At 32.9% G+C, this 16,659-nt stretch overlaps 1 protein-coding gene across 1 annotated transcript in view; it reads left to right on the top strand.

Annotated features, from left to right (window-relative positions):
* LOC106457965 (proto-oncogene tyrosine-protein kinase receptor Ret-like) overlaps positions 1–16,659 on the top strand; it is an 87,978-nt gene that overhangs the window by 40,394 nt on the left and 30,925 nt on the right. Inside the window, exons 9-14 of the mRNA XM_022384065.1 lie at positions 3,446–3,543; positions 7,780–7,896; positions 8,219–8,444; positions 13,745–13,771; positions 15,583–15,801; positions 16,020–16,298. Coding sequence (XP_022239773.1) covers positions 3,446–3,543; positions 7,780–7,896; positions 8,219–8,444; positions 13,745–13,771; positions 15,583–15,801; positions 16,020–16,298 — 966 coding nt within the window. The remainder of the gene's footprint in view (positions 1–3,445; positions 3,544–7,779; positions 7,897–8,218; positions 8,445–13,744; positions 13,772–15,582; positions 15,802–16,019; positions 16,299–16,659) is intronic.

Raw genomic sequence — 16,659 nt, 5'->3', positions numbered from 1 at the left:
CATGGTTGGTATACCCACCAAACACTAAAACAACATGGTTGTTATATCCACCGAACAGTACAACAACATGGTTGGTATACCCACCAAACACTAAAACAACATGGTTGTTATATCCACCGAACAGTACAACAACATGGTTGGTATACCCACCAAACAGTGAAAGAACATGTTTGGTATACCCACCGAACAGTGAAACAACATGGTTGGTATACCCACCGAACACTAAAACACATGGTTGGTATACGCACCGAACAGTGAAGTAACATGGTTGGTATACCCACCGAACACTAAAACACATGGTTGGTATACGCACCGAACAGTGAAGTAACATGGTTGGTATACGCACCGAACAGTGAAGTAACCTGGTTGGTATACCCACCGAACAGTGAAACAACATGGTTGATATACCCACTGAACACTAAAACAACATGGTTGTTATATCCACAGAACAGTACAACAACATGGTTGGTATACCCACCAAACAGTGAAAGAACATGTTTGGTATACCCACCGAACAGTGAAACAACATGGTTGGTATACCCACCGAACACTAAAACACATGGTTGGTATACGCACCGAACACTAAAACACATGGTTGGTATACGCACCGAACAGTGAAGTAACCTGGTTGGTATACCCACCGAACAGTGAAACAACATGAGAAATTTCATTCCGTGTTAAACAGAAACTAATTATTTATTATTTAAAGAAAGCATGCCTGAACAATCTTATAAAAATGTTATTGCCTTTCGGGGTTTATTGTATGTACTGATTGTTTTGTCAAGGTTATTGGAGTATTGTTTTAAAGTCTAAGCCTCACTATCTTCAATGAAACTGTATTTTCCAATCTGATAATTTAACTTTAACAGTTGTCGTGACAGAAAAACATGAGAAACATATGAAAATAAATAATTCGAAACCTTCAGGATAACGAAAGTAGTTTCCAGAACATAAAAGATAAAATTAGATTGAAAGATAATCTATTTTACTTTGATCTAAAATTTTTATGATTAAGGTGATAGTTAAAGAAATATATATTTACATTGTAGATTTACGCTCAAAACATGTAGTAAGGTATTATTGGATTAGTCCTTTTTCGTCATAGAACTAAGGAATGAATCTATAATTCAGCTTCCCCATCCTATAGGCATACAAGTACTGAGTTTGTCATCTTTGGCTTTGCATCGGCAATAACTACTAGACATCAGAAAGCCCCCCTCTTAATAAGCTAACTGTCATCTTCAGTTTTGTCTTACCAAAAGCCACTAAAGGAAAATTATTGTCTCTTAATAAACTGACTGTAAGCTATCCAAAAATTCTTTTTTCTTGACTCTCATATTGGTAAATCAGTAAGCATGTGATAGCCGCCTCTTATTGAACTGATACTGTAATCTGACTTCTTTAAAATCACTTTGGTAAATTATTAAACAGTTTTATCTTCAGACATTTTCTATATATATGTAAAACTGGAGACCAGATTGGACTCGAACTTGAGACGCTACATAACAGATAGATGCCATAAATAACTCAGCTTCCACAATTCCTACAGCCAACTCTCTATTTCATTGTATATTAAAGACGGAATATTTGACTTTCCAAACTGGCTTGTAAAGTTCAGTCAGGATCCTTTTATTTCTATTTTTTTCTTGAAAATGACCCCATTAAAATTTCTCTAGTTAACATCATTAGCTTGTACACTGCTAATGTACCCTTCCCCTCCCCAGTGGCACAGCGGTATGTCTGCAGACTTACAACGCTAGAACCCTGGTTTCGATACCCGTGGTGGGTAGAGCACAGATAGCCCATTGTGTAGCTTTGTGCTTAATTACAAACAAAACAAATCAAACAAAAGTTGCTGCTAATATTGCTCTAGCTGTGTAGAATTTGTTGTAAACAGAAAAACTGTAAATAAGTTGCCTTTACCTGAATATTCTATTCAATTTGAGCCAGGCATCAGTTGTTGTTATTCCTTGATAAAAGAAACACAAAACATTAGTCTATGCAAAAAGCAAATAGACAAAATAAATTATTTTAACAATATTTTAAATACCTTAGTGTAAACGAAACACAGTTTGAACTCAGGATTTGTTTAAAACTTGAAAAATTAGCCGTCCTTGCTGAATAATGTGATTCCTGGGTAAAAATTAGTCACTGTTTTGTCTCAATCTTAACATATAACATAAAGCAATGCATGAAAAGAAACTCAGTGTTGACTCTGTCTGTCAATAATATTATTCTCGCCAAATCGAAATGGTGAATTATATGAGTCTAGCATTAATATTCATTCAATTTATGCCAATATATAGCGCTTAGCAAATTAATTCAATAAATAATTGCGTAGAATTAGTTATACATGGGCAAACAAATAAACCTATACGCCCATCATATTTTGTGAGTTTATATCAACGTGAAGAGCCATCGCTTATGTTTCGAGTCTTTTTCTCAGCATTCATATTATTGGAACTATAGCTGACATCACAACTATTTAGTACATATGATCTAATTACATATACACTATTCGTTCTCTATTTGCGTTATTTACAGTCGTGTGTCTCGAGCTTCATTTTTACAGTTTTAACGAAGTCATTTTATGTTAGCATGTGTTTTAATTAAGTTACAATATTCACTCATCAGTGCAACCATAAAATTGGATTTGGGATGTAGCAAATCCCTGAAGAAAAATAAATAACTGAGACTTCTAAATGTAGGAAAATAAATCTATATTAAGTATTTAATGTTCATGAAGGAGTCAATGTGAAAGAGAATCGTTTAATGTGTTTTATACTATAGTATTTGAAATAAATTATTCATACAAGACAATCTACTGATCTGAATTTTTAATCATTTTAAAAAAAAGCACCCTTTTTGTTATTTAGTAATTTAAGATTTAATTTCTAAGAATTATTTTGACAGTTTCTGTGTAACCGTTGTTGAACACTAGAGAACGTCTTAGTATTAATGGTGTTGCCTAGCAACCTGTGCCGTGGAATGCTGTGTTAGTAAAACAACAATTAAACGATTCAATATTTAATAGTCTCGTTTCGAGTTTAGTTAAAATTTTGAACCTTTGTACTGTCAGTTACGGCTTGTGTTTTAGTGAAACGTTCCTTAAGAAGGTGTAAAGCGAAACGTTTAGTGTCCAATTAAAGAAAAATAATAATTTGATGTTATAAGGTCGTATTTTTTTAGTAATAAAATTGAACAATTCACCTGTCGGAAGCTTGTGAAATGTAAGATAAAAACAACGACAATAGAAAAAAGAAAATGTGTAGAAAGTTTACCGAACCATTTATTTAATAATATAAAGTATTGTTGTCGTTTCCTAATGTCAGCAAGTACATATATTCTACAATATATCTGTAGCTCTTTACCACTGTTTCATGATTTTGATAGAAAACATTCTTCTAGCGTATTCCTGACATAGAAATCTATAACATTCTCTTAGTTGTGACAGCTGTAAAACCGATACAGTTCCCGGGCAGTGAATACAACTTCTCTGTTGTCTTAGAAGACAGAAGCCTTCAAACCAGGGAAGAAAATAAGGTTGGACTTCTATTCTGTGTAATTTCATATAGCTAAATCTTTCCTATCACAAAAGTAAGAATAACTTTAGGATATTTCATTCCCTGTGAACAAAAACAATCGGTTTAGTTTCGCCACAATGTTTCTAATTGTATAATCAACTCTGCTACGTATACTATAAAGAATGTCGTTTCGTATATTGTGCTAACGGAAAAACAATTTGTAGCTGGTTAGCGTGCAAGGCTTTGAATCCAAGAGTCCATGGTTCGCATCCTGTTACTTAAAATTGTACTTTGGGGTCGTGGAGTGCATTATAAGAGTGGCGTTTAAATCTATTTTTCGATTGAAGTTGCCCAAGAGTTGGCGGTGTGTGCTGTTGAATCTTTTTCTCTAATCTGTTAGTTGAAAATTAGGGTAGGGTATAATGTTACGTAAATATCAAACAAACAAATAAGAAAATAAGCCATAGCATTGCATCTTTTTCGGTGATTATATGTCTTCAGAAATAATAGAGTAAACATACTGAGTGCATTTTTTTTCAGTTTCAAAAGCAGACTCTAAAATGATAAAAAAAAGAATATTATTTTGAGTGATAGAGAATATGGATACCGATTTTTTATATCTTCCTAACATTATCACATTTTTGATCCACATCATCTGGTTTTAATAAAAATATGACAGAATAAAGGCATATTTCATATGGCCTTGGATATTATGGACATTTAACACGACCTTAAAAGATAACAAAATATTTTATATTTGCTGTGTATTATTATCAGCAGGAACATAAATCTTTCGATGATTTTTCTAATCTAAGTGATATTTATATCATATCTGTAATGTTTCTCTAAATTGTGAAAATTCATGCATATCTCTAGATCTTGACTGTTTGTAGTCGTCCATTAATAACTGTTTTAAACGAGTGTTTTAGCAATGCCACATTTTCTAGGTATTTTCGTGTAATTTTTAACTGTCTTATTGGTATGTTGGACCATAGTAATCTTGAAGCTGACCTTTTAGGGTTATTGGCAAGACTTCGTGTAGGAGGTTTGACCTGATTAATATTTTTTATGTGCATTATCCGTACTTCTTGGTACAAGTTTATTCCTAATTAAGTTTCAGATGGTCAAGTTCCTGTAAGTGCCTTGACCCAGTCAAATTAAGAAAGTCGATTATTTGAGTTGTAAAGTTGGAACGATTTGTGTCCAGTCTTATCATCGTGTCTTTATCTGAGGTGTGGATGTCTTAAAATGTTAAATATAACCCATGTGTAACTTGCCAGATTGAGACTGACTGAGAAGAGCAATATTTTAATACTTGATTTGCTATTCGTATGTAAAATTCCAGGGTCTGTGTCATTTGTTGAACGTAATTAACTCTTCCAACACTCTCAATCTACACTGACAAGTTTCACCATCCTTTCAGTCGCTGTTTCTGAATAACATAAGTGTTGTAGTAAATAAGTAACCCAACCTTACATCTTATTATCTGGCTTTAGCCACAAGAGTAAAGTACTTAAATCCTGCTAAGTTTCAGTGTTCGTTCAAATAAAAAGGTTGAACTTGATGGGATTGTTATGAGAGGATAATGTTGGCGTAGGATATTAAAATTTATGCCTGAAACAAGTCCAAATATTGTATATCTTTTGTGTTTAAAATAATTGAAGCAGCTGTATTTTCTCATATGGTTGCATTAACATTAATGTTAGCGAGTCAAAAGAATATACATTTTTCTTGTTAACGCATCAGTAGAAAATAAGTATCTTGTGAATGTCTCAATAAAATATATTCCTCACTTTAGTGTATTAACAAAATATACGTATTATATAGTTGTATTAACAGAGATGTGTCTCATTTACGTATATGTATATAATGTATGCCTCCTGTAAGCATTTCAGTAATGTATCTATGCTTCATTTGAAAGCATTATCTTGTTGTTGTGTCAAAGAAACTATGTTTTGTTTGTCTATCAAATGCGCATGTCTCTGGATATAACGAAACCTAACTAAAGTAAACACGCGTCTGCTTGTTTACAAGTTTATGTTCTTCAGTCAGTTTCATTCGTAGCACACAATTTATACATTTGTGTATCAAGCTTTGCATTAACGAAGAATTTCTTATTGACTCGAAAATAAAGCAATCCCCGAGATACATATGTACATATACAATATAGTCAATAGAACCACTCTAACTATTAAACAAAGTAAAGTTAAACAAGCTTCATAAGATCGTCAAACTCACACAGATATATGCTTTCAGGGTGTGTGATTTTAAGGCAAAAGGATCAGAGCAAAAAGAAAAAGACTATTTTATTTAATCACAACGTGCCGCCCCCCCCCACCAGTGGCACAGCGGTATATCTGTGGACTTACAACGCTAGAATCCTGGTTTCGATACCCGTGTTGGGCAGAGCACAGATAGCCCATTGTGTAGTTTTGTGCTTAATTACAAACAAACAAACACAATGTGCCTAAGTATTTAGTTTCCAGAAAAGATAATACTCATTTCACGAAATATTTTATCCATACAATATACTTTGTCTGCTCTTATTGGAAATTTTTTCTCTCAAGTTTACAAATTTTTTTTGTTTTTTATTTTGGATACTGATTGTTAATGTTGAATGCTGTAATTGTGGTAATTGACCATTAGGCCTTACAGCAGGAGTCCAAGTTGTTGTTTAATGTACAAAGAAATGTGCAACTTTTGAAAGAAGAATATAAAAAAAGTTGAAAACTTTATCGAATAATTAATATATTTGTAATAACAGTGCAATAAAACTGAAAATATTTTTATAACTTCATTCTTTATTATATCTTTTACAGATTTCAGTAAGAACTGTGTTTAATAGTATTTCAACTAGACTATCTCGGTTGTATGCCACTGCTTATTTAATTTCTGTACTGCATAGTGGTGTAGAGAAGACATATTAATATTAGAAATAAACGACCTTATAACACCAAAATGTTGTTTTTATGTAATTAGACCCTCAACGTTTCGCTTTATAGCTTTTTCAGGAGCATTCACTAAAACACAGATCGAAACTTTCATTTTGGTGTTATAAGGTCGTTTATGTCTAGTATTGTATGCCCCTGCTGTCGAAGCTTTCCCCTCAATACTCATCGTCCTAGCGGCTGTAAAACATATAAAGTACTAATTGAAATGCTATTGATATCCTTCACTAGTCCGTCAATAAAGAATGATGTGATAAATATTATTATCAATGTTGCTATAAAGTGTTATCATATCCAGTAAGGTAGCATGTTTCGCCAGTCTAGGTATTTTACATTATTAGACTACACGTAAAACTTTGTTTACTTTTTTGTAGAATATAGCTTTATGCATTTGGCAGTCTGCGTCCTTGTTTCATCTTTTTCCAATGTTCACAAAGCAATAGTTTATTGTTTACCTTTGTTTTAACTCGATTCGTAAGTGTTATGCATTTCCTCATTATTTTTGACCCCAGTGGCACAGCGGTATGTCTGCGGACTTATAACGATAGAAACCGGGTTTCGATACCCGTGGTGGGTAGAGCACAGATAGCACATTGTGTAGCTTTGTGCTTAATTATGAACAAAAAACAGATCATTATTTTTAGTTAAACTAATTGGAACTTCACGTTTGGACAAAATAATGATTTAATTAGCACAGTTTAAACAAAAAAGGAAAACAATATCAATAAAATGCTGATAAAACTTTAAACAATTTTTGTATTTTATATTTATGGCTAGCTAATAAGACTATCTGTCGTCGTCTATAATTTTGAACTACTGCCCAGAGGGAAGGCAGCCAGTCAGTAGCACCCTCCATGCCAAGGGATTGACTGTCACAGCTCAAAATGTGGGGAATATTTTGTAGTATCGCACTGATTCGGCATCTGCTCGCCAGCTCTGAAATATGGAGATATATTACAGGACCAGCTCACGCTTTATCAGTAATTACATATTTATGGAAAATTGTTATTCAGAAGGATATTGTTATTAAGATCGAAGGAGGTACTTTTGATATACACCCTAATTAATAACGCTCTTAGAGTGTTGCTATGGAAACTGCCATCTACCCTATTATGTTGTCATATCATTGTCCTTCTAATATTAATACTGTATAAAGATATTGCCTCCAAAGCAGTTTAACGTCAAATTATCTCGATGATTAATCATATAATATTCTGACACAAACCTTTAATATTATTAAATTAACAAAGTAACTCGTAACAAAGCAATCTGTGTAATTTTTAATTTTTTTTTGTCCATTACTTTAGGTAATATATAACGTTATTATTCATAAAAGTCTTCGCAACCAATTACAACAGCCAGTGTTGCCTCTGAATGGTGAATACAGCACGATGGTCTCTCGACAAGCAGCTCGACATGCTCGTGTAAGACCTCATAAACATATCTTTATTTTCATCAATACTATAATTAATAATTCTTCTTTTTTCCATTGTTACTACTAATAATAATAAACATAAAACAATATATATTTTACAATTAAATAAGAAAAAGTAATTTGAATATAACTTGAATACTAAAGTTGTATGTGCTGTTACATATTAACTTAACGCCATAACTTGGTTTTATATCTTACATTATTTTATTAAGCTGTTTCGTTAGATAGTGAATATACTCGAAGTATTTTATTATTTCTCAAAATGTAAATTAGTTAATTTCTTTTAATCTATGATGACCATTTTTTGACAGGTTATCCAGCCTATTAAAGTACCACTGTTTAGTCGCTGGTTTTTCTCCCTATCTCCTGGAGATCAGAGTATTTTCGGCATCACACCTCAAACTGGAATAATCTATGTGAAAGATGATAGAGAGCTCAAGGACATTCCTGAACAATACATTAAAATAAATCTGTCGTGGATAAACGATGTTGAGAAAAAAGGTTATGTGACTGTTGTTGTCAACTTAACTACAGAAGGTAAACAAATTGGTGGTTTACAAATTTTATTATTAACTAAAATCTATCTTTCAGTTGTAGAGGCGCATCGTGGTGGGAATATTATTAGAAATTTTGTTTAAGGGTATTGTTGATATTTATCTTCTATCTAAATATTAGACTGTCTGTTGTATGTCCATGTAACTACTTCCCAGGGTGTGGATGGATCTTCACCAAAATTAGTATAGAGGTTCATTGGATCCATAGGGAAATACAAACAAATTTTCAGTTTTGCGTTTTACGGTTTCTATGGGCGTTTTTGCGTTTTTTACCACTACTTCGCCCCTCTTGATGAATCTTCACCAAATTTGACAGGAAGGTTTGTTTGGTCCATGCGGATATACATGCAAAGTTGCGGTTTCACATTTTGTGAGTTACGTTTTTTTTTGGGGGGGGGTCGGTTTTGAACTTTTTTTGTCCTAAGATAACCTTTAATTATCATAAATTTGCATAACTTCTGTCCAGGGGATGGGTACACCAGCTAGTATGTAATAATTAGTTAAATAAGAATATCACTCAAGTTGTCTCATTAGGGTAAATCGTTCTATTTTAGCATTTTTAATGATGTTACTTATCAAAGCTTTATATTTGTGTAGTCTTATTTCACAACATAGTGTGTCCTTCCTGTTCAAGTCTCACTGCTGACGTTTCTCATCACGACTTGTGGTTGATTTGTTTCTTTTTATTTATGCTTCATTGTTGGTGTTACATTTTTGTTCACACTTTGTTGCTTATGTAGTTCTTTTTTGCTTTGGCCTTTGTGTTGGTATTGTTTAGATGTCGTTTTTATTGCTCACATTCTATTGTTATGTTCTTTTTTCTTCCCATCTGGATTTTAGTATAGTTTCTTTTGTTTCCCACCTGGTTGTTGTTGTTCATGCCTCATTGTTGGTATTTTACATGTTCACTTGTTGCTTTTGGTGTTTCTTTTCTTAGTTACACGTCACTATTGATGTTGTTCTTTTTGCTCTCGCCTTTTTTTGGTGTTATAGTGTTTGTTCCGCCCCGTTGTTGTAATCTTCTTCTTCAGACCCAGTTGTTGATATTATTCTGCTTGTTCATATCACGTTCATGGCATTGTTCTTTTCGTTTGCAATTTGTTTTCGGAGTTGATTTCCTCGTTCATACCATATTTGTGTCTTTGTTATTCTTGTATCAAGCTTCTGTAAAGAGACTCACCTACCCATTTGAAAATTGGCATACTTAACAGCTGTGAAATATGAAAGTAATGTATTTTTATAGAACAAGCACTCATGTGTATATCTAAATAAAAATATAGTATCTTGCTTACGATCAAGTACTTTATTGTTAACCAAATAAAAAAATAAAAATAAAACAATATACCTTAAAATATCCTGATACACAGATAGAAAGCTATAAAAAATATCAATGTTATTTTACATTAGTTTAGTCAAGAATACCTGTCACCCAAGTCTTGTAGAATTCGGTTTGAGACTGTATCCGAGCTTATCATTTCATAATGGGCAAACACTTGTTATTTGTTTAAAGTTAACAGTGCTGTTTTATACATCTACTTCACTCAACGTACAAGCTCTTGAGTTCGAAATTACACTATTGTAGGCATGTTATATTGTTATGATTTAATTAATCTGCTTCAAATAGTTTGTTATCTATGATGTGATGCATAGATTCAGTTCTAATCTACGTCATTGGATCTGGAGTTGGCTTTTCGTGAAACAAGCAAGCACCGAAATCTAAAACAAATTGGCAAACATCATTTTAAGCCATTGATTTAAGTAATATTTTCATGGGGTTATTCATCCGTTGTTACTAACCTTCTCAAAGACGTAACAAATAGAAAGAAAAATCATTTCAGCGGACGTCACATACTGAGTGTTTGTTAAAACTAGTACAACTATTTCTCGAATATTATTTTCAACAACGTTGTGCTAGTTAATAATTTTTTATAGCGTATATACAAATAATGTTTTTAAATGTTCTATGTGTTTTACCTTTAAGATCAACTGAGCAGGAATTTTACCTAATAGGTAGAACGTTGTATAAAGTTCTTCCAAGAAAGTCGGTGCTTAGAAGATCAAACATATCTTAAGTGACTCCACTGTATTTGCTGGGGGTGGGGGGGGGGTGTAACCTGGTGGCTAGCATGCCAGCTGTGGATCCGAAGGTCCGTGGTTCCACTACCGTTACTGAAAAAAAAAATCGCGCTCAACACTTCTGTGCTGCGGATGCGTTATAAGGTTGTTCAGCAAATCCCACTATTTCATTAGAATATTACTACTACTAGTAGTGGCACGTATTCGTCACCTGTATTAAAATGCAATTTCTTAGAGTAGCCCAAAAGTTGACGGTGAATGCTGTTCACTAGCTGCCTTCCCTCTAGTCTAGCAACTCAAAATTAGGGACGACTAGCGCAGATAGCCCTTTGTGTAGCTTTACTCGAATATCCCAAACAAACAAATATTCACTGTATAATTATAAACGGACTTTTCTGTTACACTGTTGCCCGACAAAGGCTCCGGTAAGAGGGCCGAAAGCTCGCAATAAAAGTATTTTAACGTAGAGAAAATTCCGTGTATAATTCTACATATTAATTTACCTACTTTATGGGTCTTAAACAACAAGTATTTACTGGTACCAAACATGTTTACGGACTCTGCCAGCAGCTGAATTCAGCTGGAAGACCCATTGTACTTGTATGTAAATATACACCAGCTGGTCAGCGAGTCGTTATTTTCATGTGACGGGAGCATTTAGAGCTCACCACAACAGTATGTAAAAACAGCTATTTATAGATAGATAGTACAGCTTTCTATTGTGTAAGATTTAGTTTCTACAGTTATGTCAGTATTTGAATTTGCTTGTTTTTGTTTCAATGTTTTTTTATATTACAATATATGTATATAAAGTTTTTTGTTTTTGTTTTTTGCTTGGAACATGGCATTTTTGTTTTAAGGGTTGAAAATGCAAGTAATTTATTTAAATAATATTTCAGATTTATATTTCCAGAACCTAAACACATCCAAAAGTGATTTTACTTCTTTGAAAAATCTCGCCCCGCAATTTGGGGTCGTGAACTTAAATTGCACTATTTGATTAGAGTCACATATGCATTGGCGGTGGACGATGCTGACCGGTTGCCTTCCATATAATCTATGTGTTCAACATTAAGGACGGCTAACGCACGTGGCACTTATGTAAGTTTGGGTGACTATCCAAAACGAACCAAAATAGTATATATATAATATTTTTCAATGTATGAGAACCCGGAAAAAATTTTTATGTGTTTCTACGAACTCTATCTGTCTGACTGCTCATCATAGATGATTATCTCGGTGTGAATTCATATGTCTTAGTTTGGTACGTTTAAGTTTATTAAATTTTCACAATGTTTTTGTGTGCTCTTCCAACTTGATAACGTTTCGCTATGTTTAAGTACCTTGATACTCAAAAATCAATGTTTTCCCCTTTTCTTCAGTTTGTTTGCATTTTTGTTAATAAAAAAATGTTCATTGTGGTAAAATATATAATAATTTCATCTAAGTAAGAGTTTTTCTTCTTCTCGATTTGTACAAAATTCTTACGTAATACAAAATTAATAATATTATTTTCGAAATCTGCGTGGCTGAATTATGGAAAATCTGTTAGTAAAACCAAAACAACTTTTATGAACTTTAAATTCGCAGGCGTGTGTTAACTATTTAAGTACTCTGATGTCGAAACGTTGTGTTCTCGTCCAAGTTGACAACGCGTCGCTGCTCTTCAGTATGTTGTGCTTCAGCTACTAAGTACTTCAATACAATGCTAGTTACAATGTTACTAAGCAACTTAAGTTCGTTCTAAAGTCTTCGTAACTGTAATATTCACACTCTTTAAAAATAGTCTCATGATAAAATGAATAAGCTTTTAGAAATGCTATGTAAATAAATAGTAAACATAAATTATATTTACTAAGGATGCCTAAGTATTCCTCCTTAAAATCTACAAAATTTTACGAGTAATTGACATTTATATAAACATATTCAGATGTCTGAAGTTTCCTTCTCAATGTGTAAAATATTTTACAAGTAAGTGGTGTGTAGATAAACAGTAATCATGCAACACATTCCTTGAAATCCATGGAAATGGTTTGTAATTGTAATAAACAATCCTACGAATGCATATATATATATATAATTCTTATGACAATAACATTTTATATTTTCTTGACATGTAATTTGATCTCACAAAAACTTGTATTTTGTATTGTAGCAGATATGAACAGTATTGTGTTATGTTCTAGTCTAAATAGAGGCTGTTCACGATAATTTAATATTCTAATCCTGTTTTGCCATTTTTTGTCTTCCAAGTTCATAATAGACTCGTGCTCAATAATCAATATCCAAAAACTTAGAATCGTTTTACCTATTTTATAGTTCATTATTTTACGTTTTTATAGTTTGTTTGTTGGGAAGCTCGTGCAAAGCTACACGAGGGCTATCTGCGCTAGCTGTCCCTAATTTATAAGTTAAACACTAGAGGGGAGGCAGCTAGTCATCACCACCCACCGTCAACTCTTGGGCTACTCTTTTACCAATGAGGGAAGGCAGCTAGTCATCATCACCCACCGTCAACTCTTGGGCTACTATTTTACCAATGAGGGAAGGCAGCTAGTCATCATCACCCACCACCAACTCTTGGGCTACTCTTTTACCAACGAATAGTGAGATTGATCGTAACATTATAACGCCCCCACGACTGAAAGGGCGAACATCTTTTGTGGGACGGGAATTCGAACCAGAGATCCGCAGATTACGAGTCAAGCGCCCTAATCACCTAACCATGCCAAGCCAAGTTTTTATAGTTCATCGTTTTACGGTTTTTAGAGTTAATTGTTTTACGCTTTATATTTCATCGTTTTACGGTTTTTAGAGTTAATTGTTTTACGCTTTATATTTCATCGTTTTACGTTGTTTTTTTTATAACTAAACATATATATATGTCTATAATGGCTATTTTTACAAGGCTTTCAGGCCTTCAAATCAGTAGAAAAAATGAAAAACATGGGGAATATTCATGACGATACCTTAGTTCTTGGTCAGTGCTGTGAAAGACAGTGCGTTTGTGATGAAATATATATGCTTCATTATTTATGTAAGAGAAAAGTTAATTTAAATTTGTGTAAGCCTTTCACATTTACAGTTTAAGTAACAACTGTCTTTTTATTACGAGTAATTAGAATTTCATTTCACCAAACAGTGTTTTGATAAAATGTTGTAACTTTTTGTTTTGTGACAATTATTATTATTTCTTGTTTCTTTCAGATGATCCTTCTAACAATAAAGAGTGTGGTAAGTTTACGTCGATAATCCTTCAAACGAATTCAATAGTGTACCTTCTGGGATAATGAAACAATATTAATAAATACTTGCGACAATAAGTAAAAAATATTAGAAAGCTAACACGTAAGAGATGCCATACGTATTCAAATATGTTAGAGGTAATACTTACAAAAAAAAAGAGTATCTCTTTGGTTAAGTTATCCTAGTCGTAATATGGTTATAGATTTTCGGATGGAATTGCCTCTTTGATGGATAGAGTTCACACGTCTTGAACGTAGGTTATAATATTAAAATGGCCTCATTTACAGGTATATCACGATTTAAAAATGCGTATTGCACCTTTTATAATTCACTTCTTTTGTGGTTAGACGTTGTGGTATTCTCAGCTTGTCCTGAAGTCTCTCAGAGTAGTAAACAAGAGGATTCGTCATTTATCATTTTACACAGCAGCACTGTAGACAGTTACAATCTTTGTTATCCACAAACATTGTCAAATGTTGATGATATTTAGACAAGTGCTTTGTGATGTATATGTCAACTGAAAAGAGTGCGTTATTTGTGCTAAAATCAAAACTTTAGCAAAACACAATCTGTAAGTCTGAATCTCAATGAAATCTCGATATAATCTCTACTTAATTTCTGTAACACAAAATCTAACCTCTAAAAAACCTAATCTCTCTAAATCTGAATATAAGTAGACCGTCTATCTATATCTTAAGTCTGGTTAAATCCTATCAAACAATTGAAAGCCTAATAATGCATTTAAATTTTGTTCGTTCCCCACAGGCGCATGCACCATCAACATGACTGAGGGTCATGCCAGCAAGATGTGGATTATACCGTAAGGAAATCCCATGGTTCGCTTCTAGAGCTGACCAATTGTTTTTATCACAACATAGTTCAAAGTGCAATGACTTTTTGTAAAGGAAACATATGGTGACTCAGACAATCCCATAAATACCAAGAGGAGAGTACTTCCCTTGACCCATGTTCTATATAAAGAATAAACCATGAAACAATCAAATTATCTGCAACTAATGTGGTATAAAACCATTGTATACCCGCATATTACAGCATCCTTGCTCTAAGCGTGCAGAAGCTATTTGGTTTGCAACAATAAGCGTTGCCATATATGTGAAGTGTGCAACAATAAGTGTTGCCATATATGTGAAGTGTACATACAGCAAACTTATTAGATTCACTATAACACAGAGTTCTTGATAGATTAAAAACTTAAAATCAATTGGGCATTTATCTGTGCATAGTATTACAAAGTAAACCAATTATTTTCTTCTATTCTATTTAAGAAAATAGTGCTACTATTATGCTGACAAATGTAAAATTTGAAAGACTGGTGCTAAATATCTGACGAACATATAAACCAAACGGTAATATGTTGGTCATCGTGAATTTTAAACGCTGTGAATAATGAGTCATTTAAATAAATGTTCATAAAAATGTGTTTGTTTGTTTGTTATTTTTAAAAGGTCATTTTTTTACTTCCATGCGCCTCATAACGTATTTTTTCTTTTTTTACATCAGTATTTATAACACGGGTTTTTTTTCTTATTAGAAAACATTTTACCAACCTTACCTTTTGTGTCCCAATATAAATGTGTAAATTTGTAAGAAACAACGTGTATATGGGTAACCTCCAAAATTAGTATGTTTAGATATATCTTCAGCTTCTTCTTCCACATCAACTTTATTTATTTCTTAAACTTGAGGTATTTGCATTGGATGGATGAAAAAAAACAACTTATACGATCCTAATTGCAGTTGTTAGCATAGTTTTTGAATGCATATATAAATTTTCATAGACCAGCTCTGCGCATCCTTTGAGGATGAAGATCATTGTACAAGTTCTTGCGGTGCAGGAGTACAGAGAGGGCGCTGTTTATGGAGGCGAGGGATTACCAGTACAAGTTTTATGAGTGTGGAATACGCCACCTGCACTACAAATCTTGAAACTTGTCCTAATGGAGAATGTGATGAGCTAGAAGAATTTGACAAAACACTCTGTCCTCAAGACTGCATTCGTAAGAATTTTTTCTTGTATTTTTTGTTCATTTTAAAATATCTTTTAGATGTCAAACACGATTTTTCAGCTTGTAACTACAGAAAAAAATATGTTGCTCCATGTAATGGACCGTGATAAAACTATTATTTCACATAATTACTTAAAATAAATTAGATGTTGTTTATTTCAAGAGAAAGATATATCAGATTTGTGTCCTACTGTTTCGTATTTCATTAGAACAAGAAAACGTCCAAGGGGAAGCTATTGCTTACGAAAAAGGTAGAGGTATTCAACTAGCTGTTGGAACGTGTATATGTATAGCTTACGACAGTTGTTATTGCGAGCGCTCAGAACCTCCAGCAAATAAAAGCAGACAGAAACATCCACATATCCTAGACCAAGTTCATTCCACTGGAGATTTTACAAATATTCACACTAAAGCAACAACTGGTGAACCGAGCTTTAGCACCGACAAGGCCTCCAAAATGGAAGACTCTGAAAATCATTTTATAACTGGTGAGAATTAATTAAATAAACAAACTGAGAGAATTAATTAAATAAACAAACTGAGAGGATTAATTAAATAAATAAACTGAGAGAATTAATTAAATAAACAAACTGAGAGGATTAATTAAATAAACAAACTGAGAGAATTAATTAAATAAACAAACTGAGAGGATTAATTAAATAAACAAACTGAGAGAATTAATTAAATAAACAAACTGAGAGGATTAATTAAATAAAAAAACTGAGAGAATTAATTAAATAAACAAACTAGAGAGGATTAATTAAATAAACAAACTAGAGAGAATTAATTAAATAAACAAACTAGAGAGGATTAATTAAATAAACAAACTGAGAGAAGTAATTAAATAAA

The sequence above is a fragment of the Limulus polyphemus genome, unplaced genomic scaffold (assembly GCF_000517525.1).
Source record: "Limulus polyphemus unplaced genomic scaffold, Limulus_polyphemus-2.1.2 Scaffold398, whole genome shotgun sequence".
Lineage (NCBI taxonomy): Eukaryota > Metazoa > Arthropoda > Merostomata > Xiphosura > Limulidae > Limulus > Limulus polyphemus.
This window is presented reverse-complemented; position numbering and strand designations above follow the sequence as displayed.